This window comes from Desmodus rotundus, chromosome 4 (genome assembly GCF_022682495.2).
Source record: "Desmodus rotundus isolate HL8 chromosome 4, HLdesRot8A.1, whole genome shotgun sequence".
NCBI lineage: Eukaryota > Metazoa > Chordata > Mammalia > Chiroptera > Phyllostomidae > Desmodus > Desmodus rotundus.
This window is the reverse complement of record NC_071390.1, coordinates 151,472,470-151,497,562: the sequence shown is the minus strand read 5'-3', so window position 1 is coordinate 151,497,562 and position 25,093 is coordinate 151,472,470. Positions and strand designations below refer to the sequence as shown.

At 42.5% G+C, this 25,093-nt stretch overlaps 1 protein-coding gene across 2 annotated transcripts in view; it reads left to right on the top strand.

Moving 5' to 3' along the window:
• The window catches only part of CWH43 (cell wall biogenesis 43 C-terminal homolog), a 40,886-nt gene extending 33,046 nt beyond the window's left edge, over nt 1-7,840 (top strand). For both annotated transcript variants that reach the window (XM_024573926.4, XM_045182595.3), the window contains exons 14-16: nt 3,197-3,258; nt 4,038-4,193; nt 7,583-7,840. In XM_024573926.4, coding sequence (XP_024429694.1) covers nt 3,197-3,258; nt 4,038-4,193; nt 7,583-7,661 — 297 coding nt within the window. In that variant the 3' untranslated portion in view covers nt 7,662-7,840. The remainder of the gene's footprint in view (nt 1-3,196; nt 3,259-4,037; nt 4,194-7,582) is intronic.
• The last annotated feature ends 17,253 nt before the right edge of the window (nt 7,841-25,093 follow it).

The window sequence follows — 25,093 nt, the reverse complement described above, 5'->3', positions numbered from 1 at the left end:
GGTAAGCCCTATGTAGATGTCTCAGTCCCGTACATTTTGTTTTTGACTTCATGACTTGAGATAATATCTGCAGAGAGAAAAGCTGATCCACCTTATCAGGTGCTTAAAAAGACAGGTGAGGGAGAGGATGGCCTGATGAGGGTTCCTCTATATGAGAGAAAACACAGTGTAGCTTAAAAGAGAAGTGTGTTTCTTTTCTTTACTTTTTTTTTTTTCTTTTTGGCTAGAGAAGTGTAGCATTTCTTTATGTGCAAGTCTGGGTAGGTGAGTCAGCGCTAGTACAGCGCAGTGGTGTCGGGAATGTGCTCCTTCTATCTCCGGGCTCCACTTTATGAAGCCTCCTTACTCAGTGTGCCCCTTAATCCAAGATGGCAGCACCCGGGTTCTGGTCAGCAAGATTGAGGGGAAGGGATCAAGAAGGGGCCAAGGGCACATGCAAGTGTCTCTATTGGGAAATTCCAGGGAAGTGACCCCCAACACTTGAACTCACATTTCATTGGCTGGAATTTAGTTTACGGCCACATCTTGATGTACACTCACAGGGGTGCCCAACCTGTGGTCTGCGGGCCGCATGCAGCCCAGGATGGCTGTGAATATGGCCCAACACAAAATCGTAAATTTACTTAAAGCAGTGTGAGATATTTTGGGGGGATTACGTGTCATAATGTACTTCATGTGTGGCTCAAGACAACTTTTCTTCAGCCAGTGTGGTCCAGAGATGCCAAAAGGTTGGACACCCCTGGTACAGGAAGTTGGGCTGTGCAATATTTAACCCTGATATACACATATGCCCAGCTAAAAATTCTGCAATTTTAGAAGAACAGCAAGGCAATTATTGGGGAGATAAATTAATTTCTGGCATAGTGGGTAAGGCAGAAAGGGGAGTGAAGATGGACTCCTGATTTTGGCTTTAGTCAGAGGGTTTATGATGTTGACATTTACTGTTACAGAGAGTAATAAGAAAGACGAGTTTTGTAAAGAAGATGGCAAGTTCAGCTTTAGGCTGAGTTGAGGCCTCTGTGGTGTATCATTGGAGCTGCCCAGTAGGCCACTGGATAATGGATCTGAAATTGGGAAGGGCACTCAGGACTAGAGATATACATTAAAGAGTCACCTCCCTCTTGGTAGTGGTTGAAACCATGGAAGTGGATGATATTACTTACGGGATTAGAGAAGTGCAAAAGGAAGGCCGAGCACAACCTGATTCAATGTGGCTATCACGTGTTGAGTGAGGGAAGCGAAGGGAGGTTACCCCAGAAAAGAGGTTAAGGACAGTGAAAGCTACACGGGGAGAGTGCGGCCTCACAGAGGCTGCACCAGTTACTTATCACTGTGTAACGAACCACCTCTCACCTCGTGGCTTCAAACAACAGTGGTTTAATAGTCTTATAATTTTGTGAGTTCACTTGGTGGTTTGGTTTGGTTTTGTTTTTCTGAATTTACTCCTGAGGTTGGCTGGTGGCTGGGCTTTAGCGGGGGTTCTAAGACAGGCCGCCCCTGGGGCCCTGCAGCTGACTGTTGGAGGGACCTATCTCTCCTACGGTCTCTCATCACTGATTAGCCTGCCTGGCTGGTGCTGCGTTTACCAGCTGTGCATGACCTTGGGGCAAGTCCCTTAACCTTTCTGGGCCTCCGTGTCTGCAGCTATGAAGTGGCGGTAGCCGCATTTTTTGTATCAGGATTGTTATGACGAAGTGTCTGCAAAGCCCTCAGTCTTGTATGTTGGAGGCAGGTGGTGAGTGAGTGGTAGCCACATATATGTATTATGTGTCTGTCTGTATGTAGAAAATCAAATAAGATAAAAGTATAAGCACATGGCCTACGAAGCATGAAAGAATGTTAGAAAATGTGGTATTTGGCAAGTGTAAGAAAAAATTGCAGTAAGAAGTTGTGTGTGTGTATAAGGCATATGGGTAATGTTAGGGAAGAGGAATTTTGATTTTTATTTAATTCTCCTTGGTTTCTACCATTAATGATCAGAAGCTGTGTCAAGACTGGCAGGGGATTCTTATACAGCTTTTTTCTGTCAAGTTGATTAATGCAGAGAGCTTGGGTCATAAATGCTTCGATGAACAGATTTTTCTCCTTAAGAAATGAGAATTTAAATTCTGCAGTTTTCAAACTTGATAGCATCTTTTTAAAACCTAATAAAATAAAATGATAGTTAAGCATAGTCACAGTTTATTATTCCTAGTATATACAGCTGAATGAGTAAATTTTTATCTCTTCCCAAGGCAAACCAGGCTAGTCCTTTTTGGCTTATTTGCTTTTTTAATCACTAAAATTTTTGTTTAAAATTTATTATAATTTTCATGTGTACTAAAGGCATATATATGTATGTATGTGATATAAAATAGTAAAGATTAACAAGCATCTATATGTCTACCATCAAGCTTATTAAAAAAAAATTAAGAAACAAACAATAAATTGTGGTGTATTCTTTTAGTGATTTAAAAAATGTTTTAAATTAAATTTTAATAGTAAAATTGAGAAATGATAAAAAAGCATATTTTTATTTGTAGGATTTTTATAAGGAAGAAAATAGAAATTTCTTCAGTATAAAAGCTACATATTTAGAGTTTTCCCAACACAGTATAAAAAAAAGTGTTATGTTCTGCTTCTCTGATGAAAAATAACCCTGGTCTCAAGCTTTCAACATCCAAAAGACTCATGATTGCTCCCGAAATGTGTTTATTTCCAGTGATTCAATTTAACAAACACAGATTGAGTGCCTGCCAAACGCCAGGTTTGTTGCTAAGTACCAGAGAGCCAAAGTGATTAAGAGCCCCTCTGCTCAGGGAGGGGTGGGTAGGGGAGACAGAGGAACAAACAACCACACAGAACAGTATAGCTGGTGTGCATACATGGGATGACCGATGGAGACTCTGTAAATTCTGCTTGCGGTGAGCAACTGGGAAAGCTGCACAGAGCCAGGAGCTGCACTGTAATCGCTGATTTCCCTGCCTAACTCCCTCTCTAGACCATGCTCATCTCGTTCTCCAGTACCGGCACAGAGTAGGTGCTCCAGAAATATCTGTGGAATGAATAATTTGGACCTTGCAGGATCAGTAGGAGCCAGGCAGAGAAAACAGCATGCACAAAGGCATATTGCATTACTGTCGCTCACACATTTTCTTGGCAGTTCAGGCGGGAGCCCTGTTTTAACTCTGTAAACCCTCTCTTCTCTGCTCACTAGGATATTGACAGCACAGATGAAGACAGGTGGTGTGAATACATTATGTACCGAGGGCTGATCAGGTGAGCATCGGTGTTTGATTTAAAAAAAAATCTATTATTATTGTGATTTTGGGGGGGATCTATCCTGGATAGAAAAACTTATGGAAGCTGTTAATTAATTTTGTTACTTTTTATACACATTGATTCAGTTAGTTGGGCAATTTAAACTTTTTTTTCCAAGTCACAGCCTAATTTATGAAGAATAAATGGCTAAGCAAATTAAGCTTAATTATAGAAAGAGGAGACTATGTAAGCTAGTAAGCATAAGTATGTAACTGTCAACCCATGTTAGGAATAGCGCCATTTTGGACTGTACGGAATGGTGGAAACAGAATGAGAAAGCCCTGGGCTTGAATTCCAGCTTTGCCAGCTTCTAATCATGTAATCTTGAGTAAGTTAAGTAACTTGGTAGAGCCACAACTATATTGTGGTGAGGTCTCTAGGTAAGTTATATCTTAAAAAAAATATCACGCCATGTCAAAAAGTGAATGTTTTCTATATATTCCAAAATATACTGTGTGAGAGGCAATTTGTACGGACAGAATATTCATTAGTGTAAAAGTAGAGTAAGGTTGCCAACTCTGTTTAGTTAAGTAAATCTATATGCATGTTCTTTATTCATTTATAAAAGTAATATGTTGATAAATATTTAGAGTAACAAATCAAGATAATTGTAGTGATACACAGGGTAGTGTTAAAAACGGGAAATAGGCTTAGTAATGAAGGTATTATCTACTAGGTCTCACCAGATCTCTGCATGAAGATAACATCCTCACAAACCACTTCTATTCCTGCCACAGACTGGGTTATGCAAGAATCTCCCATGCGGGACTGAGTGACTCTGAAATTCAGATGGCCAAATTTAGGATCCCTGAGGACCCCGTTGATTACAGAGACAACCAGAAAGTAGTTACAGACCACAGGGAAGTGCCCCCCCAAATTCATTTCAATGCCAGGTGAGTGAGTTCCTTCATGTCGTAGCCTACAGTTATGAGACACAACATCCCTTCCAGGGACCTAAATGTCGCCCCACAAGGAGCTACCAATTATATTTGGTTCTAGAGGTTCGTTCAGGTAAGGGAGCTCATGGTAAAGATGATAAAATCTTGCTTTGGGTTGAAGTTATGGTCCCTGCCTTCTGGGATAGAGAAACATATTGTGGTCCCAACTTCAGGTAAAAAAGATCACATAGGCATCATCATCACTATCACTGTCATTAACACCATAACAGTAGCTGACACTGGAGTGTTCCCATGGCCCCAGACCCTGAGCCAGGTGCTCTGCATGTTATCTTGATTACTGTATTTTGCTATGTATTATGCACACTTTTTTGCCCAAATTTTTTAGGGAAAATAAGGATGCACATTATACATGGGTAGTACCTGAAATACCTTGTATCTGTTTTTATGTTTTGTAACTATCTGTTACATAAAATTTCTTGTACCATAGTATGTTCAAAAATACATGCTAAAATTCCCTTGTAATTAAAAAACCCAAGTATCTAAATATAAATAAATAAATAATTGAATTAAAAGACTAAAATGAAAGATTTTTTTCCTGAAAGTTTGGACCAAAAACATGGGTGCACATTATACACAGCAAAATACGGTAATCCCCACAGAGTGGGTGCTGTTGTTATCCTGTTTTACAGGTGAGGGAGCTCAGCGGAGGTACACGAAGTCACTTTACTTCACTGGGGTTACGTGGCAGAGTTTGGAAGTGTGAAGGGAGCCTTCGGTGTCATTGGGTTCTGTGACTGTCAGTACCGGCTGCACATTAGACCCTCCTGGAGAGCTTTTAAAAACTGCCACTGCCGAGGTCCCCCTCCTCCGCCCACCGCCCCCAGACCAGTTCATCAGGACTTCTGGATGGTCTGGGCTTTGGATTGTAAAACATCTTTCCAGGTTGTTCTAACATGCAGATAGGATTGAGACTACGGAGGGTGGATCATTCATTTCCATTGCAGATCTCTGCCATGTGAAATACATGAGATTTTGTTTAGTTTTAAAAAGAGGTTATCTGAGAAATCTAATTGCAACAAAAGACATGATTCACAGTGCCCTCCCACGACTGAATAACGAGAAGAAACATTTGCAATAAAACCAAACGCAGAACACGACATGTACATTATTATTACTTGACATTTCTGCTAGTTTTGCCAACTGATAGCTATAGAAGCTTCTCAGACCTCATTTTGTTTGTGGGGGGGAAGAAAGGACATTTATTCACTCTCTTTTTCTTCCATGTCTCTCCTTCCAACAAGAAAAAACTGGACCAAAGTGTAGACGATGCATGTGAGGAGAGCTGTAACCAAGTCTTGGTTTGCTTGCCTGACTGTACTTGGCATTTCCCTTTGTACATGTAACGTGGTTGTCAAGGGCATGGGCTCTGGAGCCAAGCTGCGTGGTTCAGATCCTCGGTCTTGCCAATGAGCAGCTGTGTAACAGTGGGCAAATTGCTTAACCTCTCCAAGCCTCCAGTCTGTCATCTGCAAAATGGGGGAAATGGCAGTACCTGCCCCCAAGGTTAGCTGAGGTTCGAGTGACAGGTGTTTCAGAACAGTTCATGGTGAATGCTCAATAGCCAGCAGTTTCAACAGCAACAGCAGTATGGGTTGTACTAACAGTGGAAGTAAAGGCATAGGGAGTTTCTCTCCTCTTGCTAATTGAGATGACTTCTAAAGTGAAAGTTAGAAGATCTGGGAAGAAAAAGGTATTCCTGTTTCCTTACTGTTCACGCCAGGAGTGTGGAGAAGTCCAAATAAAATATTGTTGGCCGATCACAACCACAGATTGATCCAAACCACCTGTAAAGGGAGTTAGGTCCCACTTAGTTTAATTATGAAAATAACAGAAACATAACTAGAAGCCCTGCCTTAATTAAACAATTTCTTATCAAAAATATATATATGTGACAACTTACAAAATAGAAATAGTCAAAGAATACTAAATTCACCAAAAACCCCATTCTTTAATTCAACAAAATATTCAGTGAGTACCACGATGCCAGCACCTGCCAGGCCCTGGGCTAGATGCTGAGGGCAGAGTGGTGGATCAGACCAAGCCTTTGTTCCATAAAGATTACGTCCTGGTGGGCAGAGAAGCAATCTAAAGGTCATCACTGGTAAAATTTTTGGATATATTTTTGTTACTTATATGCTTTGTTACTTATGCATCACACAATTGTCCCAACTTTGTAAATGTAGGAAGCATACATATGTATATGTATATGTGTATTCATTCTATTTATTAACCTCTTTTTAAAAACATTCTATTTATTTATTTTTAGGGAGAGGTAAAGGGAGGGAGAGAGAGATGGAGAGGAACATGCACCAGAGAAACATTGATCAGTTGCCTCTGACACGCCCCCAACTGGGGACCTGGCGCACAACCCAGACATGTGCCCTGACTGGGAATCAAACCTGTGACCTCGTGATTCGCAGGCTGGTGCTCAATCCACAGTGAGCCACACAAGCCAGGGCAACCTATTTTTTTAATCTAAATAATACATTACAAACTTCCCTCCAAAATAAAGTATTCCTCTGAAAATATTCTTTAGTGATTGCATGATATTCCATTGTATGGATGTACCAAACTTTAGTTAATCGATTTAGTTGTTTTTGCACATTTATTTTTCATTAACATAAGAAGTCTTCCAGGGACTTGTTATATCTTTGGGAGTATCCTTGATTATTTCCTTAGGACTCAGTTCTAGACATGAAACAGCAGGGTCAAAGGTTGGGCAAAATTTTAATACTTCTTATTATTGTTTTGAGATGACAGTGTAAACAGATCTCCTATCTCCTACATTATGGGGTTATATGCTGATGAAGAAAAGGAAGTCAAAGGCCTCGTTTTCTCAGGTGTTCGCGTCCTTTCCAGTGCCTTTTGTGTTTCATCATACCAAGGAGAGCTATGTAATTAATTCTCATCAGTAATAGGCTGCAGCGCTTGTGTCAGAACAGATTTCAAACGTGTGAAACTGTAACATGAATAACATTTCAGCTTTCCTGATCCCTTCACCTGTACAATGGGTGCTATTAAAGCTGAGGACTAGAGAGGAATCCAGGTTTATTTTTCACTAATGTTATCAGCCAGTAATTCTTAAACAGTTTTACTTTGGGAATGATCCATAACCATGGTAAGAAGACTGTGAAGGTTAAAATATTAGTCTGCCACGTGCAATACACGAACCCTTTTTATTTATTTGTTTGCTGCTTTATATATTGATCACATCTCTCCTGGTTTATGATGGATAAATGAAACCACAATACATTATGGTTGAGAATTTACATAAGAACATGCCTTTCGGAATGATTTTTACATGTCAATTACTTTTTTTTTAGATTTGGATCCTACAAAGAAGGACACAATTATGAGAACAACCATCATTTTCATATGAGTACACCAAAATACTTTTTATGATCTATTTAAAACACAAATTCATTGAGCACGTCTAAGGCAAACAAAAGTATGTAAGACAAAAAGAAAAGAATGAATGGAAGTGGGAAACTACACACAAGAACCTCAATTTTGAAAATGTATGGTATCTATGCCGGGGGAATTCTATCAATTTATAAAATATATTGCTTAATAAAAGCATCTCTCCAAATTGATTTTCTTAAATTTTTGATAAAAAACAGAGTGTGGGGTAGTATAAGAAAGTGTTACTGCTAGAGATAAAATCATCACAAGGTCTTACCTTTGTAACGCTTTAAAATAAGAAATTGACTTATTGAGGAGCTGGAAGAACTACTTACAAAAATCAAGCAGTCTTCAATCTTTCTTGGGACAAAGCAGGGAAAAGCGTTTAAAGAGTAAGTGTAATTGCTGGAAGAATAACATGCACGTGTAACTGTTGCCGACTCCACGGTAGCAGATGCCTCTCGCCATCCTGCTCTGACCTGTGATAGCATCGTTTGTCTGTTCTCCCATGCTTAGGCCACCCCAGGGCCATACATGCATGACACACTGTGGTGATGTCTCCAATCAGTCAGGTCACCAGCTGTCAGGGAGCACACCTCAACATGCAGAGGGGTCCCACGGAGTGAATTTTCTTCCCTAGAATTAAGCAGGTAGGTGACGGGAGAATTCAGCCCACGAGCACCGTCTGCAGAGGAGCAGTGGTTTGAATGCTCTTCAGGAAAGCGCATAACTCCTTAGAACTGCGGCGGGCTCTCGTGAATGTTGTTTCTTCTTTTGTGGGCCGAGAGATAAATTACAAGAGAGAGAATTTCCATAGGGTTTCTGTCACAATCTAAGGTTGTTCCTTGGATCGATTTAATTAACATGTCATATTGATCACACAGCCATATGCAAGGCATTATGTCCCAGTGGTGGTTTTAAAGATTTCATTTATTTATTTTTAGAGAGAAGAGAAGGGAGGGAGAAAGAGAGGGAGAGAAACATGGATGTGTGAGAGATACATTGATCAGCTGCCTCTTGCACGCCCCCAGCTGGGGACCTGACCCACAACCCAGGCATGTGCCCTGACTGGGAATCGAACCGGTGACATTGGGTCCGCAGGCCAGCACTGAATCCAGTGAGCCACAGTACCCAGGGCCCAATGGTAGTTTTAAAAACATGTCCACAAATGATTTGGTGCTTCCATCAGTAGGTGGAACCTAATTTGCCTCTCTCTGAGTGTGGACTAAACTTAGTGACTCACTTCTGATGAGAATAAAGTGAGAGGAGGCGAGTGTCTTCCGAGCTTAGGGGATAAAAGATATCGTGGCTCCTGCCTTCGTCTCACTCTCTGGGATCTGAGGGACGCCAGCTGCACTGTCACGAGTGGCCCCACGGAAAGGTGGTAAGCAACTGAGACCTCTTGCCAACAGCCATGTGAGTGAGTCAGCAAAACCTCAAGTTATACCCCAGCCCCACTCAGCATCTTGACTGCAACTCATGGGAGACCCAAGCCCAGCTGTCCAGTTTAGCTGCTCCTACTTTCTTAACAGATAATAACTATTGTTTTAAGCCACCTGTGTACTGGGGTAATTTACGATGCACCAGTGTGGAGTAATGATACAGCCCTCCTCATGCTTGGGGAACTTTGAGAAGCTGGCAGCAAGAAACACTTAGTGTATGTAATAGTCATAGTACTGGGCTAGGCAGGTGGTGGTGGTAGGAAGTGTAGCTTCACTAAAGAAGACATGCTCTAATCTCGGGAGTCTAACCGCCAAGTGTGGCAGACAGAAAGGTCCTAAGCTTGAATAGTAACTAGTAACTACTGAGCCAAGTGCGTTACCACCATTATCTCCTGACTATCCTGCAAGATGCCAGATGCTGACTGGGGTCTCCTTACCTGTTAGCCCTGGATAAGATAGCCAGAACCCCCATTCCACTCCCTCCCGAAGACTGTCCTCCCCAAGATCTCTGTGAATTGTGGTAGGTTAAGGGGCCAAGTGCACATTCTTATGGTTACCTCTCATGGATCTCCTCCCACTGCCGTATTTCAGTTTAGATGGTCTCACTTTTGCATTTCACTTATGCTACAGTGCAAGGTTGGTGCAAGGAGAGAATACATTCAATGCCCCTAGAAGTGCCTGGCACTCAGCAGTTGCTCAATATTTCCCAAAGTTCTGGGGAAGCAGATGTACACATAGACAGCAAGTACCGCCTCTGTACTACGCCAAGCAAACACAGAACTTAGTTCTTTCCTCAGCTTCCTCAAAACAAAGTAAAACAAAACACCCCCACCATGTGCTTCAGTGGGTAGCATGTTTTACTGAAGATCTGGAAAGACAGAGAGGGGGTTTATGTTATAGAAACGCAAATGTCTTCATCTAGAATAATCAGACATTCCTTTGTTTTACAAATCCTTTGTGTCCTCCACATATTGTGTGCTTTAGGGATTTCCTTATCTTCTCTGGTTTTCCCTCTATCCCCCAAATTTCTGTTAATTTCTAATGCAAATCAGATTAACTGTCTCTTTTACTCTGTTTCTTATTCATCAAGCTCTTGAGAGCTCAGTGGGTTGTATAACGCCCATCCATGTTGAGGAGGGCAATCTGTCGAGTCTACAGATTCAAACACTAATTTCATCCAGAAACACCCTGATAGACACACCCAGAAATAATGTTTAATTTGGACATCCTGTGGCCAGTCAAGTTGAGACATAACATTTACTACCACAAGCACTGAAATCACCCTGGACTTGTTAAAAATGTGGAGTCTCGAGTCTTGCCTCAGTTCTACTAAACCAGAATTTGCACGTTAAGACCCACACACAGGTGATACCAGTTTGAGAGGCCCTGCTCTTGGTGCATCAAAAATCTCAAGCCCTGAGCTGTGAGATTAAGGTGATTCTGGATGTCACTAGAAACTTGGCAGAATAAGTAAATAAAATAAAATACAATGAACAATCCTCCTAGGTGGGAGTTAATAGATTTCAAATTATTTCTACAAATAATTTTTTTCATGTACAATGTCCAGCACACAATCAAAGATTACTGAGCACAAGGAGTAAGATCAACCATCATCGGCAGAAACAACAGACACGGGAAACAGACATACTAGGACTTCAAGTGTGAAAGTCATTAGAGACTTAAAGGACGACACTTCCTCAGCTCCAGGACATAAAAGCCAAGCGTGAACACTCTGTCAGGAAACTAAAACCATGAAAAGTGACAGCAGATTTGGACAAAAAGAAAAATTCTAGAATTCTCAAGAATTCTGTAACCGAAATGAAGAATTCAGTAAAATCATTTAACATCAGAATAGCCAAATAGCCGAAGAACTGGAAGAGAGGTTGGAAGAAACTCAGCTGTAGCGACGGAAGGCTCCCAGGAAATAGGGATAAGGGGAAAATTCAACTGCATCTTTTAAATATTTGCAAAGACATATCCTTGTAACGTAGAAAGAAACACATTTAATAATGCCATTATGCTTTCATACAGTAGTGTTGTTCGTGCGAGTCACAGTATACACATTTTACTAGTTTGAACAGAAAGTACACGGAGCACTGGTGTTATGTGAGCCCCTTTAACCTGATGATTATTATTCCAGCCCAAGCATAGCAACTGACAGAGCTTCTAACCTTCCCAGCCTGGCACACCTTGCTGTTGATGACTCCTGATGTTTCAGATGGAGTGAAGGCGTGGCTGACCACAGTCTTTCTGATGGCTGGGCCCTTCTGAGCAGACTCATTGGACTGCCTTGGAGGGGCAGGCGAGGGCCTGTGGTAAATGGTGGGGGAGGGAAGCCTGCCATTCTGGGAACAGGGGACTGCTTTGCAGACTTTGATAATGTGGCTGAACTTGAACTGATTAGTAAACTGATATAATCTGTCATTACAACATTTTGGGAAAGATTTTCAATCAGAAGCCTTGATAGAATTTTCAGATAATAAGAGTACCATGTTCTCTGAGTATTCTGGTTCATTGAGATTATTATTTCAAAATTCTCTAAGGTGAATATAGTCATAGGAAAAGAAAAGAAATCATGCTTCCAAATTCCTTAATGAAATAACTAACTCAAAGCCTGCTGGGATGTTCTTTCCTCAGCTGTACCTTGTGTTAGTATCCCCGACTCTCAGAGCCCTGGCCCTCATCAAGGTACAGACCAAGAAGTTGAATGTATTTCTTTTCATCTCCATTGTTGTCACCTGACGGCAATTGACTTTGCATCCCTAAAGAATAATGGCAAATGTCACTAAAATTGATAATCGTAAACTCCCATGGCCAGAGCCTATATTTATCCTTTTATATAATGTGGACAAAACATGTTGCTTTGTAGTCTATAAATTCTTTTCCATCTGTAATTTATCTTGATTCTCACAATCATCTTTTAGCTAATGTTCTGATTATCTATTATTGTGTAATAAGCTACGTCTTTTTAATTAATTTATTTTTAAAGATTTATTTATTTATTTTTTAGAGAGGGGAACAGAGGGAGAAAGAGAGGGAGAGAAACATCAAGGTCTGGTTGCCCCTCGTGCACCCCCTGCTGGGGACCCGTCCTGCAACTCAGGCCTGTGCCCTGATTGGGAATCAAACCAGTGACCCTTTTGTTTGCAGGCCGGCACCCAATGCACTGAGCCACACGGGCCAGTGCTAAACTATGTGTTATGATTTCATGAGTTAGAGGTTTGGTCAGAGCTTGCTTGGCTGGACAATCATGCTGTTTCCTGTGGCATTGCCTGGGGTCCTTTGCTAGCATGTGGATGGTGACTCAGCTGGACCAGAGAGTCCAAGCTGGCTTTACTCACATGGCAATGTCAAAAAGTATGTGGCCATCTTTCATCTGCCACAGCTAGATTTCAGGAGGTGTTATTTGCATTTTCTTGTTGAGGAAAATAATACTCAGGCCAATAGAGGACTTGCCCCAAGTGGCACATCTAGAAAGCAGAGGAGGTGGGGCACTGCCCCCCAGGACTGCTGACTGCAAGGCTAGTATAATAGATTGTGGATACCTTGTTGGACTCAAACATTTTCTGAAGAACATAATATGCTAATACTGCTTCTTCTTAGCTCCTCCTCTTTGAAAAGTTGCTGAGGGTGTCCAGGGCATTTGAAGGTCCAGATGGATCCTTAACTGTCTATGTTTCTGTTGGAACGTGGTTCCATGGCCTCTCTTTTTCCATTTGACCTAAATGCTTCCCTAGGCAGATCTGAGGTGAGCAGCAAGAGGGGAGGGGTGGAAGACCTTCTGTAGGAGGTGGGGGTCGCGATGACCGTCATGGCACCAGCTGCCGCCCTTAGTGTATGTTGAGTTCTGAGCAAGCGAAGGGCTTAACCCATGGAAGAAGCACATTTGTTTGAGATTAATGTCGGGGTGAGAAGCCAGTCAGGAAATAAATAGCTGTGGGGTGAAGAAATAAGCCTGGGCCATTTCGTTGACCAATATGAATCAGTCCTTTGGAATCTGGTTTTCAACCAAGGCATTATTCAACAAAAGCCAGAGCGTGTTTCACAGCAGCTTTTCTGTACAGTACAAATGGCTTTTTGAAGAGCACCTCCCAGTACATGACCTTTGCTTTATTGCTCAGATTTGGTCACAGGAAATCCTGGGGTTACCCCTGGCACTTTGTCTTTATTAATCAGCTATATTTCCACTTTGTTTTATTTCAAAATCTCAAAAGATGCCTCTTTTGTCTTCTAGTGAAGCAGTGGCTATACTAACCTTTTCCTTTTTTCTTCTTATGGTGGAACCTATTGCTATATTAGATAATATTATCTTCTAATTATAATATATTAATGATATTTTATTTCTGTTATTATATTGCTATAATAGCCTATTGTTATTAGAGCCTACTGCTATATTATCCTTTAGATTTAAATTTATGTGCCAAGTCTTTGCAAACATCAGTGAATTAAACAGTTATATTTACTGCATTTAAATCTGACTCATTTTTTCACCAAAGAGCAAAAGCACTGAAGAAATCTACAAACGCACCTTGGAGATCTACATCACATGTGAGCAGGGAAAAATCCCCTTCCAGGTGCTTCTGAATGGCACCAGGCTGAACAGCACATCCCTTATCCAGAGCCAGGGCTTCAAAGTCACAGCAAAATGAAAGTTCAATCATAGCATCGTTCACTGGGAATATTTTTGCTTTGTGGGTATCAAGTCCCACGTGTCCTTGCAGTGGCTAGGATTTCCATAAAAGGAACAACAGGAGTGCCAGATTGCAATACCTACAAGTGATGGGGGCTGTTATCACAAAGGGAAATAAAATTAAAGCAGAGGGGAGACGGTAGGAGTAGAGTTAGTTGGAAATGAAAGGCAGAGCGCTTGAGCACTACAGGGGAATATTAGTGGGACGGTGACCTGTGCGCATCTGATGTGTGCCTTTATTATCTCCTTGATTCACAATGTCTAAGGCTTGGGAAACCTCTGTGATTTATGAAGGGCCTGCCACAAGCTTACCTCTCTAGCAAGAAAAGCCAGTGTGGCTCAGTGGAGTGCAGTGGTTTCCAAAATTGGGCCTTTGGCTCTTGAAGTTGCATAAGACAATTATCTGGGGTGCAGGGAAAAATATTAATTAGAGTCACTATTTTACTTCATAGTATTTTCTTGTTTTAAATTTCTGTTTTGGATTATGTTTACATAGCAATGAAAGTGATGACAGTGAGTTCCACCCCAGACAGCATTGGGATTACCTGGGAACCTATTAGAAATGCAAATTCTTGGGTCCCATCTCAAACCTACTGACTCTTTGATGCTCTGGGAATGAGCCTGATAATCTGTGCTTGAGCAAGCTCTCCAGGTGATTCTGATATCCCTTAAAATTTGAAGATCAAACTGGTTTCTGTTATGTTTAGAAATAAATACCCACATGTGGGAGATGCACCTGGAAGTCTTTACTGATGGGATGCTCAAACAAAGAAGTTTGAAGATGATGCTGTGATGGAAACCTGATGACTGAAGAACCACATATTTTTCTCTTCCCTTCTGGTCTATTTAGCTATCAACTCTGAGGAGGGGAAGTCATTTAGCCTTCTCTTCTTCCTGGGTGAGCTTAAGCAAGTCACTTAATCACTCCGGAAAATGAGAATAAAGTGAGATGTTCCTACCTTACAGCACTGTTATGAGAGTTAAATGAGCTCATGTATACTAGAAGCACAAAAATAGATGCCTGGTTCTTCTTTTCCCCAGATAGTTGCGGACCCCACAGCAGCAGCAGGTTAAGTAAGTTCTTCTGCTTGCTGGTGCCAATATATTGGTCCTCAAACACCTCAGTATGTTACATGTATGGAAGCCCCCCCTCTGCCACCCACCAATCTCTTAACAGTCTACAAGCTATAACCTGGTATATTTCCCTCTGTGAGGCCTTGACAATGAAGACAGATGGAGAGGGCAACGAATGAGTTTATTCAACATATTTTCCCCTCCCAAGAGTTGCATGTAATTTCCATTGAAATTCCAAGCTGCAAAGAAGAGCAGTATAGTGAGTGAATCTGTAGACTAGAGCAGTTCACTATCATTGTCACAGGGAACAGCTAATAACAGCCACGGCTCTGATTGAAGCTGAGCATGCTTCCGCCTGACGGCCAGTCACAGACGAGTTAGTTCATGGGAGATGGTGAAAAGTGTTGGCCAAAGCTTTTCCCCAAGAGATGCGGGAAGTGCTCCCAACCGTTAGTGTTCATAAGAATTATCTGGAAAACTTGTGAAACTGGCGCATTTCTGGCACTCAGCATGCAGAGACAGAATAAAAGCCACTGACTCTTGCTTATGAAATCAATCCCGCTAGCTCTTCACAGCCTAATTCCAAACATATCGGAGACATGTATTCACATAGAGATAAGCTGGAGACTGCATATGCTCAAGACCCATACAAACCCTGAATGAACTTGGTGGGTGATGTGAGAGGTGCGGAAAAGCCCCTTTGTTCTCTGATACTTCACCACCTCTTTTAGTCATAGTGGACAAAATGATCACCAGGAGAGTTAATCAACTCTCGAAGCATGAAATGTCTCTTGAGTTCCTGTTCCGTGCTGGAGACAGTGCTGGATCATCAAAGACAGACCTCCTGCTCTTCAGGTTTCTCACGGGGAAGGAGGGGCCTGGCACAGTGCGGAGGCCCTCTGGGTTTCAGGCAAGAACTGCACCACGCTTTCTGAGCCAGGACTTTCCTGGCTGCAAGTGACTGAAACCTAATTTGAATTGCAAAGAAAAAAATGTGTTGTCCCGGCACCAGTCTCCTGGAAGGGGAGGGGATCAGCCAGGGGTCCAAAGTGACTGGAACCACGGACTAAACAGCCATCAAAACAAGGTCACAGCACAGGCAGGTCCTTGGGTCTGGAAAGCCTCCCTCCCTTTAGTATCTCTCCTACTCATTATTCAGGTGCCTCCAGTCACCTCCTTAGGGGAGCCTCCTCCCCCTCCCACCCCTCTGCCTGACTGTATGACACAGAACCCTGGCTGATCTAGTCAAGAAGACTTTGGGGCAAATGAGAAGGTAACCCTTTTGGGTAGGCAGTGCCAGTGTGTGAAAAAAAGGGGCCTCTTCCTCTGGGCAAATGCAGTTTCACACCAGCCCTCATGGCTGGGTGAGCGGATTGTTAAGTGGGGTTTCAGCTCGCTCGCCCTCTCGGCCGTGCTTCGTCGTGCGGTGCGCAAACTGTACAACTGTAAAAGTAGCTGAGTCAGGTCCCCTGTTGTATGCTCGCAGAAGATTGTGTACCTTTTCTCCTTACTACTTGTCAAAATAGCAGTTTTATCCTGCTGGCACGATTTTTTTAAAAGTCTATCAAAAGCTATTTTTACTGCTGGTTGAAGACCTTCAATTTAAATGGACTTGAGAGCAGGATCCCTTATTATTTTCTGAAAAGCAGTGGTTTTTGAATTGGGTGAGTTGACTTGCATGAATCAGCTGCTGTGAACAGGGTTGCTTGGGTTAAGTACAGGGTTCTCACGTGAGGCCAGGTAGCCATTGCAACTGGTAGGAAAATGTAGCTCCTAGAAAGCTATGTGGTTGTCAGCAGCTCCCTGTACTAGCTGCCCCTTCAAAACTGAAGTTATTCCTTTCTTTATTTTTTTATTTATTGATGAGAGAGAGAGAGAGAGAGAGAGAGAGATCGATCAATTGGTTGTTCCACTTATTTATGCCTTCATTGGTTGCTTCCTGTATGTGCCCTGACCGGAGATCACACCTGCAACCTTGGCATATTGGGGATGATGTTCTAATCAACTGAGCTGCCTGGCCAGGGCCAAAACTGAACTTTTAAAAAATTTATATTTTATTGATTATGCTATAATAGTTTTCCCAATTTCCTCCCTTTATCCCCCCTCTGCTCTGCACCCCCAACCCTCCAGCATTCCCCTCCTTAGTTCATGTTCATGGTTTATACATGTAAGTTTTTTGACTTCTCTGTTTCCTATACCATTCTTAATCTCTCCCTATTTTATGCTCATCAATTATGCTGCTTATTCCCTGTACCTTTTCCTCCCTTATTCTTCCCCTCCCCTTCCCTGCTGAAAACCCTCCATGTGATGTCCATTTCTCCGATTCTGGTCCTGTTCTAGTTGTTTGCTTAGTTTTTGTTTTCATTGTTTTTTTTTTTTTTTCGGTTCAGTTATTGATAGTTGTGAGTTTGTTGTCATTTTACTGTTCATAGTTTTTGATCTTCTTCAATTTCTTAGATAGATCCCTTTAACATTTCATATAATAAGGGCTTGGTGATGATGAACTCCTTTAACTTGACCTTATCTGGGAAGCACTTCATCTGCCCTTCCATTCTAAATGATAGCTTTGCTGAATAGAGTAATCTTGGATGTAGGTCCTTGCCTTTCGTAACTTCAGATACTTCTTTCCAGCCCCTTCTTGCCTGTAAGGTCTCTTTTGAGAAATCAGCTGACAGTCTTATGGGCATTCCTTTGTAGGTAACTGTGTCCTTTGTCTTTAATCTCTTTGTCTTTAATCTTGGGTAGTGTGATTATGATGTGCCTTCATGTGTTCCTCTTTGGGTCCAACTTCTTTGGGACTCTCTGAGCCTCCTGGACTTCCTGGAAGTCTATTTCCTTTGCCAGATTGGGGAAGTTTTCCTTCATTATTTGTTCAAATAAGTTTTCCATTTCTTGCTCTTGTTCTTCTCCTTCTGGCACCCCTATAATTTGGATATTGGAATGTTTAAAGTTGTCCCAGAGGTTCCTAAGCCTCTCTTCATTTTTTTGAATTCTTGTTTCTTTGTTCTGTTCTCGTTGGCTGTTATCTCTTCCTTTTGTTCCAAATTATTGCTTTGAGTCCTGGTTTCCTTCCTGTCACTGTTGGTTCCCTGAATATTTTGCTTTATTTCACTTGGGGTATCCTTCATTTGTTCTTTCATTTTGCAACCAAGCTCAATGAGTTCCGTGAACATTTTGAGTACCAGGGCTTTGAACTCTCCATCAGATAGGTTGGCTATCTCCTCATCGCTTAGCTCTCTTTCTGGAGTTTTGCTCTGTTCTTTCATTTGGGCCATATTTCTTTGTTTGGGGCGCCTGTTAAGTTGTAAGGGGCGAGGCCTTGGGTATTCACCTGAGCTGGGCAACCCTTCTTGCTGCTGCCTGTTGGGGAAGGGCCAGAGAGGGAACAGTGCAGCTTGCCTGCTCGGTTCTAGCCCACATTCCAAGGAACCCTCTTGTGAGACTGGGATTTTCTCCCACCAAGGCAACCCCAGTCAGCTCTGAGTCTCAGTTTCCCCTCAGGGAGCCCTGCCCGCCTGGTCTGCTGCCTTGCCCGCATGGGCCCCCGCCTTGCTGCCTGTCTTACTGGTCTGGTTGGTCTGGTGACTGTTTCTTCAATTCCTTGGTTGTTGGAGTTCCATGCAATTTTGCAGTTTTGGTTTTCTGGCCCTTCTGGTTGTTTATTGATTTTAGATTGGTTGTTCTCCTCCTTTTGGTTGTGCGAGGAAAGGAAGCGTTTCTACCTACGCCTCCATCTTGGCCGGATCTCATCATAGCTTATTGTAGATAGAATTTTTTCTTTACAAACCCTCTTCCTCAAACCCCACGTCTAACCCCGTGCGTGTTAACCAGTGGCGTATTTGTTAGAATGAGTGAGATTGCTCATTTCTACAGGGGAATTGATAAATTCTGTATAAATATAACCATAATCCCAATGAACAATGTGATTACAAATAGATCTAAATACGTGCATGAGAAAGATAATGCGGTGAAAGAAAAAGTTGTTTTAGATATCAGGACTATGGATAGCTTTTTTTTTTAATGGATAGCTTTTTAATAATGTTAATTGACCAGCTATATTTTAATGTTTTAAGATGAAATAATTATTTCTGGCTGGCATTCCAAAAGTAATTATTGAACTCCCCGCTGGCATGATTTTTTAAGGAATTTCTTCCCTGCAAGCTTGTCAGACCCATGAGGGCAGCAACCGGTTCTGTTTTTCCACTGTGTCTGACACATGGAAGGTCCTTGATAAATAATGGTTGTTTCATGAGTAAATGAATGAACAAGAAAATGAGTGCTTGTTTCTTCATGTCTCTTGGACTGGCTTTTTCTATGAGGTGGCAGCCCTGGCTGTTCGCAGGTTATGAGTCCACAGACTGAGGAGGGTGTCTCTCCTTAATTCTGATTTTGAAAATTCCAGGCAAAGGTACTGATGGGCTCAGCTTGGTCACATGCTTACTGGGAGTGGGAGGCACCCTGATATTGGCACCCCATATCAAAGCTCTGTTTAATGAATAGTGGGGTGAACATTTCCCCAAAAGAAGAGAGGGCTTCCCAGTGAAAGAGGAGAGGGCTAGGCAGGAACAATTCTAGATGTCCCCATGCTGCCATTGACCTGCCTTTGACCTGCTGTGGTGGAATGTGCTGAGCTCACCTCTGAGATCATCCAGACCAATGTTCTATTCCCTTTTGTTCTGGTTCTGGTTCTGGATCTCTCTGCAAATTCTGTTCTAGTGCTGCAGGTGTTCGTGGAAAAAGACATGACTGTGGGCAGCGTCAGTCAAGGAGGTCTTCATGGAGGTGGGCTTTCCGCTGAGCCGGAAAGGCTGAGTGGTTGTATATGGAGAGAGAGAAAGAAGGGGGGGACTTTGCAGGGTGAGGGGCTAGCTGAGGGAAGCATGCTAGGTATGACTGTGGTGCCAATTTTTTGTTAGGGTTCTTCTTTAAATGCAAATATCTCTGTAAGGGGTACCATGTTAACTGATCTATATATTCCCCTGAATTAGCTTATTCGAGAACAGCAAGCTGGTCATCCACAAGGATCTGAGGGAATGAGGCATTGGACAGGTAAGTTTTGATAATGAAAATAGGTCCTGAGCACAAGTATCTCGAGGGTGTAACATTTAGGTGGATCACCCTGGGGTCTGTGTTCACTCTGCATGTGTGGTGGGAGGTGGAAGGGAGGAGAGAGATTTGCTCTAATGCAGGAGAGTGACTCAGGGGGGCAGGGTAGGAAGAAGCGTCCCTAAAGCCTTCCCATGGTCATTAAGTACAGCCACCTCTCAGCACCCGTCTGTTCCCCTTCCAGTTCTTCAGGGGACCCCTTTGTGGCTTTCCTTAAGAATGTTGTTTAAGCTCATTTCAGTCTTCCTCAGTCTTGTTCCTACTAGGGAACAGTGAGGTTTGCCTTCACTTGCTAAGGATGGGCTTCATCCTGAAAATGGAAGTGGTCTGGCTGGGTGGGCTGACGGCCACCGGCACTGCAGTGGGAGCCTGGGCTTGGGGAGGAGGCTCACCAAGGGGAAGAGGGAGCAGGGGGCAAGTACAGTTCAGACCATGTGCAATGGCTCCCCTATAAAGCTGAATTGCCTATAACAACGCTCCACTACTCTGGGGCCTCTCACATACCCTAACGTGTAGGCCCGTTGCTGGATCCTCAAATTTGTTTAACATGGAAGAGAATAAAATTCCATATGCTGGAGCTGGGGAAACTGTGTTTCATGCTGCTATGATGATGGGCAGAGAGAACGCAGCGCATTTGCCTTGAGCCCTAGAACTAGGCTCGGTGTTACGGCCTGCTGGTGCTAGAAGAATAGATACAGCTTCCACATGAATGGACTTGGAGTGTGGGTTGGGGAAGGGCGAGTGGGGTGAGCAAGCAGCCCTCTGTAAAATGCTATGCAAAGCAGCAGTATAGCACAGTAAGAAAAAATAGAGATCTGAAGCTAGTCTGCTTGGCTTTAATTATCCCAGTTCTGCCACTTACTAGTGGTATGACTTCAGGTAAGCTACTTTGCCCATCTGTGCCTCAGTTTCCTCACCTGTAAAATGAGTTTGACTTCCTATCTCTTTGGATTGTTGGGAGGGTTAAAGGAGTTAATCTGAGCACTAGAACAGTACCTGGTGCCAAGTGATGGGACTTCAGTGTTGGCCAATACGTATTTATATTCCCCAATCTACTGTCTGTGGATTTGAAAGGTTTCCCAAAGCTAAAGTTATACAAAATTTGAATGGAGGCTTAGAACAGACTAAGGTTGTGGTGCTAGACCTTCAAAGCAAGCCAGAAAAAGTTGTTGTCAGAGGGAAGGATGAAAGATAAAAAGGAAGTGGTTGTAGGGACTCAAGGTGGGACTTTCAGGATAAACTGGTGGGACCTTAGGGATGGGGGCAGGGGGGCTGGGGCACCTACAGTGCAGTGGGCCTAGGGTCAGGGGGTGAGGGAGTGACACAATCAGGTGAGAGGGAAGGCGACGGTGGGCAGAGTCAGACTCAGAGTCTGGGTGTGGGCGGCTGCAGAGAAAGCAGTTTTGACTGTAACCCAGTTTGGAATGAGAGGTGAGCAAAATGTGGAAAGAGACGAAGTTTAAATTTGGCATTTCCTCTCCAGAGAGCACTTCTCTCTTGCTCTATATCCAATACTTTTATTCTGGCTTAAAAATGCTGCCCACAGAGCCAATCCTTCCTCCTCTCCCACTCACTGCTCCCCAGCCTGAAACTGTTCACCTCACCCCACCCGCAAGTTCCCTAACAAAATTCCCATTATTTCAGTGCAGGCTCTGATGGCAGCCTGACTTGGGAGCAAAACTAACAGGGTGGAACTCCTCTCTCATTAACCAAATTATCAATAGCCACTAACTAGTCCTGAAAGTGCCTGGATTATAAAATGGAAATACTTGTAATGTCTAATGTAGGAATTCTTAATTTACGGAGTGATGGGGTAGGAATAGGCAGGTTTCACGCCCTTGAAAGAGTCATCATTTTCAATGATTCTTAAAGGAACTTGTGACTCTCAGAATTCTAAGGGCATTTGCCTTCATGTATTTCGGCTGAGAGGCAGTGTAACAGAGTAAATTGCAAGCATTCAGGTGTTTGGAAGAAAATATTTTTCAATTCCGTAAGTTGGTGTGTGCTTGCCCACATATGTGCGTGTGTGTCCAAATTCTTTTCTTTTTCCATTTTGGAACCATAGATTTTTTTTTCTTAGACACTTGGATTCGTTGTTTTCCTCCCACCAACATGGCTTCTTGTGATTTCTTCAGTTGGGGGTTCAGGTGTGAGTGTCAGGGGATTTGGGGTAGCTGAGGCACTGTAACCAGGTTGTAGAGGCTTATTTGTAGAATCTGCTTGGTCACAGATTTTTGACATCCTCTTCCTCTCTAAAAGAGGAAGTTTTTACTTCCATAATATGGTATCATCCCCAAGGAAGTGAGCACATATTTTCCCCAGCTCCTGGCCTCTTCTTCCCTCCCCCATTTCCTCTTGCTGCCTGTCTGCGGCTCCATCCACTCTCCCAGAATGCCTCACTTTGCCATAATGAGATGCTCGGCGGCTGTGCAGCACCAATGTCTGGAGATGGATGGGGCCTCCTGTACGGCCCTGAGAGTGATGTTAAAAGACATTGTATTCATGGAAGCGGGCTAGAAAAGGCGAGGAGAAATGAAGAGCCTGACAACACACAGAAGCTATTGTCCAAGTAAAGTGGTTATTCTTTTTGTCCATCCCCTGCTAGCTGGAGTAAGTGAAGCAATGCTACGTTTCTGAAAGTCACTATAAAGGTCATGCATTGTTTAGATTCAATTGGAAAATTATATCTTCTGAGATCGATTTAATGCCACATCGTTAGGACTTGATTAGCTCAGTGCGAATAAGGTGAAAACACCCAATACAGGGAAGAACATGTGGTAATGAATAAATACATTTTTATTCGAATACACTGTTAGATCCGTAGGCAGGTGTGATTTTTGTAAAATAAAAGGCCCTGGGTAAAAAGAAGTGTCAGTTTAAGTGTCCTATAGTTGTGCTGGAGAAAAAGATTAGGGGAAAAAAGCTTTATTAATACTACCCTAATAGTCATGTGTCAAGAAATCTTGAAAGTTAGAAATAGATTTAAAAATAAATGAATTTTTCTCTATATGTAGGGAGGCAAAAAATTCATTCTAAATGATATTGAAACAGTCATATCGAATCTTAGTGGAATTGGAAAATTCTCAGCTTTTCTGAGAGATCCTTAAGATGGCTGCTTCAGAAAGAAAGATTTTCTAGACATTTAAAAATACAGACTCATTTTTACTGGAAATGATCCCAAGCATAAAAATTAGCCAACTGCATCGCACAAGATCGCATTAGGCTCACATAGAAATATGTGAGAGTGTCATATAACTGGCCCTCACGCACTCATTCCTGCTTCCCTCTCCTGCCTGTGTAAATGCTTTCACAGATTTTATATTGTTTAGTCCTTATTTATTCTTTGAAGGTATCACTCCCATTTTCACAGGTGAAGGAACTGAGGTCCCAGATAAGTTTAATGCCTGCTCAGAGGTTTAAGTGGTAGGGTTTGAGTCTTGATTCAGGCTGGCTCAAGGGTAACACTTACAGACATTTTGCCTTTGCCTCTGGTATCGTAGATTAAAATATTTTATACCAGTAAGTGTGGCTCTTGGGGAAGGGTAGCATTTCAAAGCACAAGGATGAGAAAGTATTCATTCTGGGAACACAAGTGTCTCTATTCACGTAGAATCTCCTGTAACTTATTACAGTCTGTTTACTTGTTAGGGACGCTGTCTTTCTATATCCACAGGAATCCCCTATATCTGTTTAACTTCTAGTATCCATCAATTTTTTATTAAGCTAATTTCGAAGAGTTTGAAAGACACAGCACTGATATTGGGTACTCATTTTTTGCTTTACTGTGTAAAGCCTCACAGTTCAGTTCCAAACTAGGCTAATTTCCCATCGGTGGCATGTCCTGGGGAAGGATGCTTTTGCACGCTAACTCCATACTCACTGTTAACTCTAGAAGGGAGGAAGGAAGCCAAGTGAATAAAACAGTGACTGTGGAGTCAGGGACTAGCATAGAGGAAAAGGCAGATCTGGGAGGACAAGTCGGACGTGAGGAGGAAGAGTTTACTCAGAACATGAGGCACATTGGCACGTGCCTCCAGGTGTCACCATGACAACAGCCCCTAGCTTTCATTGAGCATTACCGCCTGCCAGGTACTTGAATTTTTTCATTCATTTAATCCTCATAACATCCTTATGAGGTAGATCCCATTATTTTCACTGTTCTACAGATGAAGAAACCAAGACTCAGCAATGTGAAGTAATTTGTCTTCTTAAGTGGTGGAGCTGATGGGATTTTCACCCAGTCTGTCTGGCTCTAGAAAGCCTAGGTTCTGCTTCGGAAAAAATGGCAGTACTCCCATGGGTTAAATGCCAAGTGTGAATTGGTCTAGGTTTGTCTGTATTGGGGTACATATCATAGCCCCAGGGGAGGGTGATGAGAAAGTGGAAGTCCCTTGAATGTGCATTATAAGCCCACATAACAGGAACATATCAATACTATGAAGTAAGTTGTAGAGATTATAAAGAGGTTGCTTATCAGTGTCTGACCTGTGGTGTAAGATAGGGGAAAAAGAAGCCGATAAAAGAAAAAGTATAGTAAAGCAAGATGGAGGCAAACGGCGCCACCTTTACAGGTTGTCAATCACCACCAGTTTTGAGGAGGGGCTGTCCTCGCTGGTCACAATGAAGTAAACGCCTACTTCTATGCTTTTTCCACTAACCTGGCAATTCTAAGACCTGACTGAATGCAGGTACTGAAAAATTAAACCAACATTTTTATTACTTTAGTAGCATCTGGCAAGTGGCTATTAGCAAAGCTGTTCTAGGTATGCATGTATGTGAAAAGCAACATATGCTACAGAGGTGGTCATTCTGCAGTTAAAGCCGAGATCTGAAACTGGCCTCAGTGGTTGAAAGGTGAATTCCCGTGGGCTGAAGAGCTGCCCCTTCTCACTGGTTCTTTTCAGAGTAGAGAATTTATTACATTCAGCAGAGCTTCGTTGGAGACTCTGGATAAATAGTCTTATGAACACTATGCCATGAAGTAGATAGTTGCTGTTGAAATAAGGTAAAAAGGATAAAATAGATAAGAAAGAGGTAGTGACCTGGAAATGATCTGACTGGTATCTTCCCTAATACATATCTACAAAGGCAGCCTGAGTGCTTAGATACTCAACTCAAGA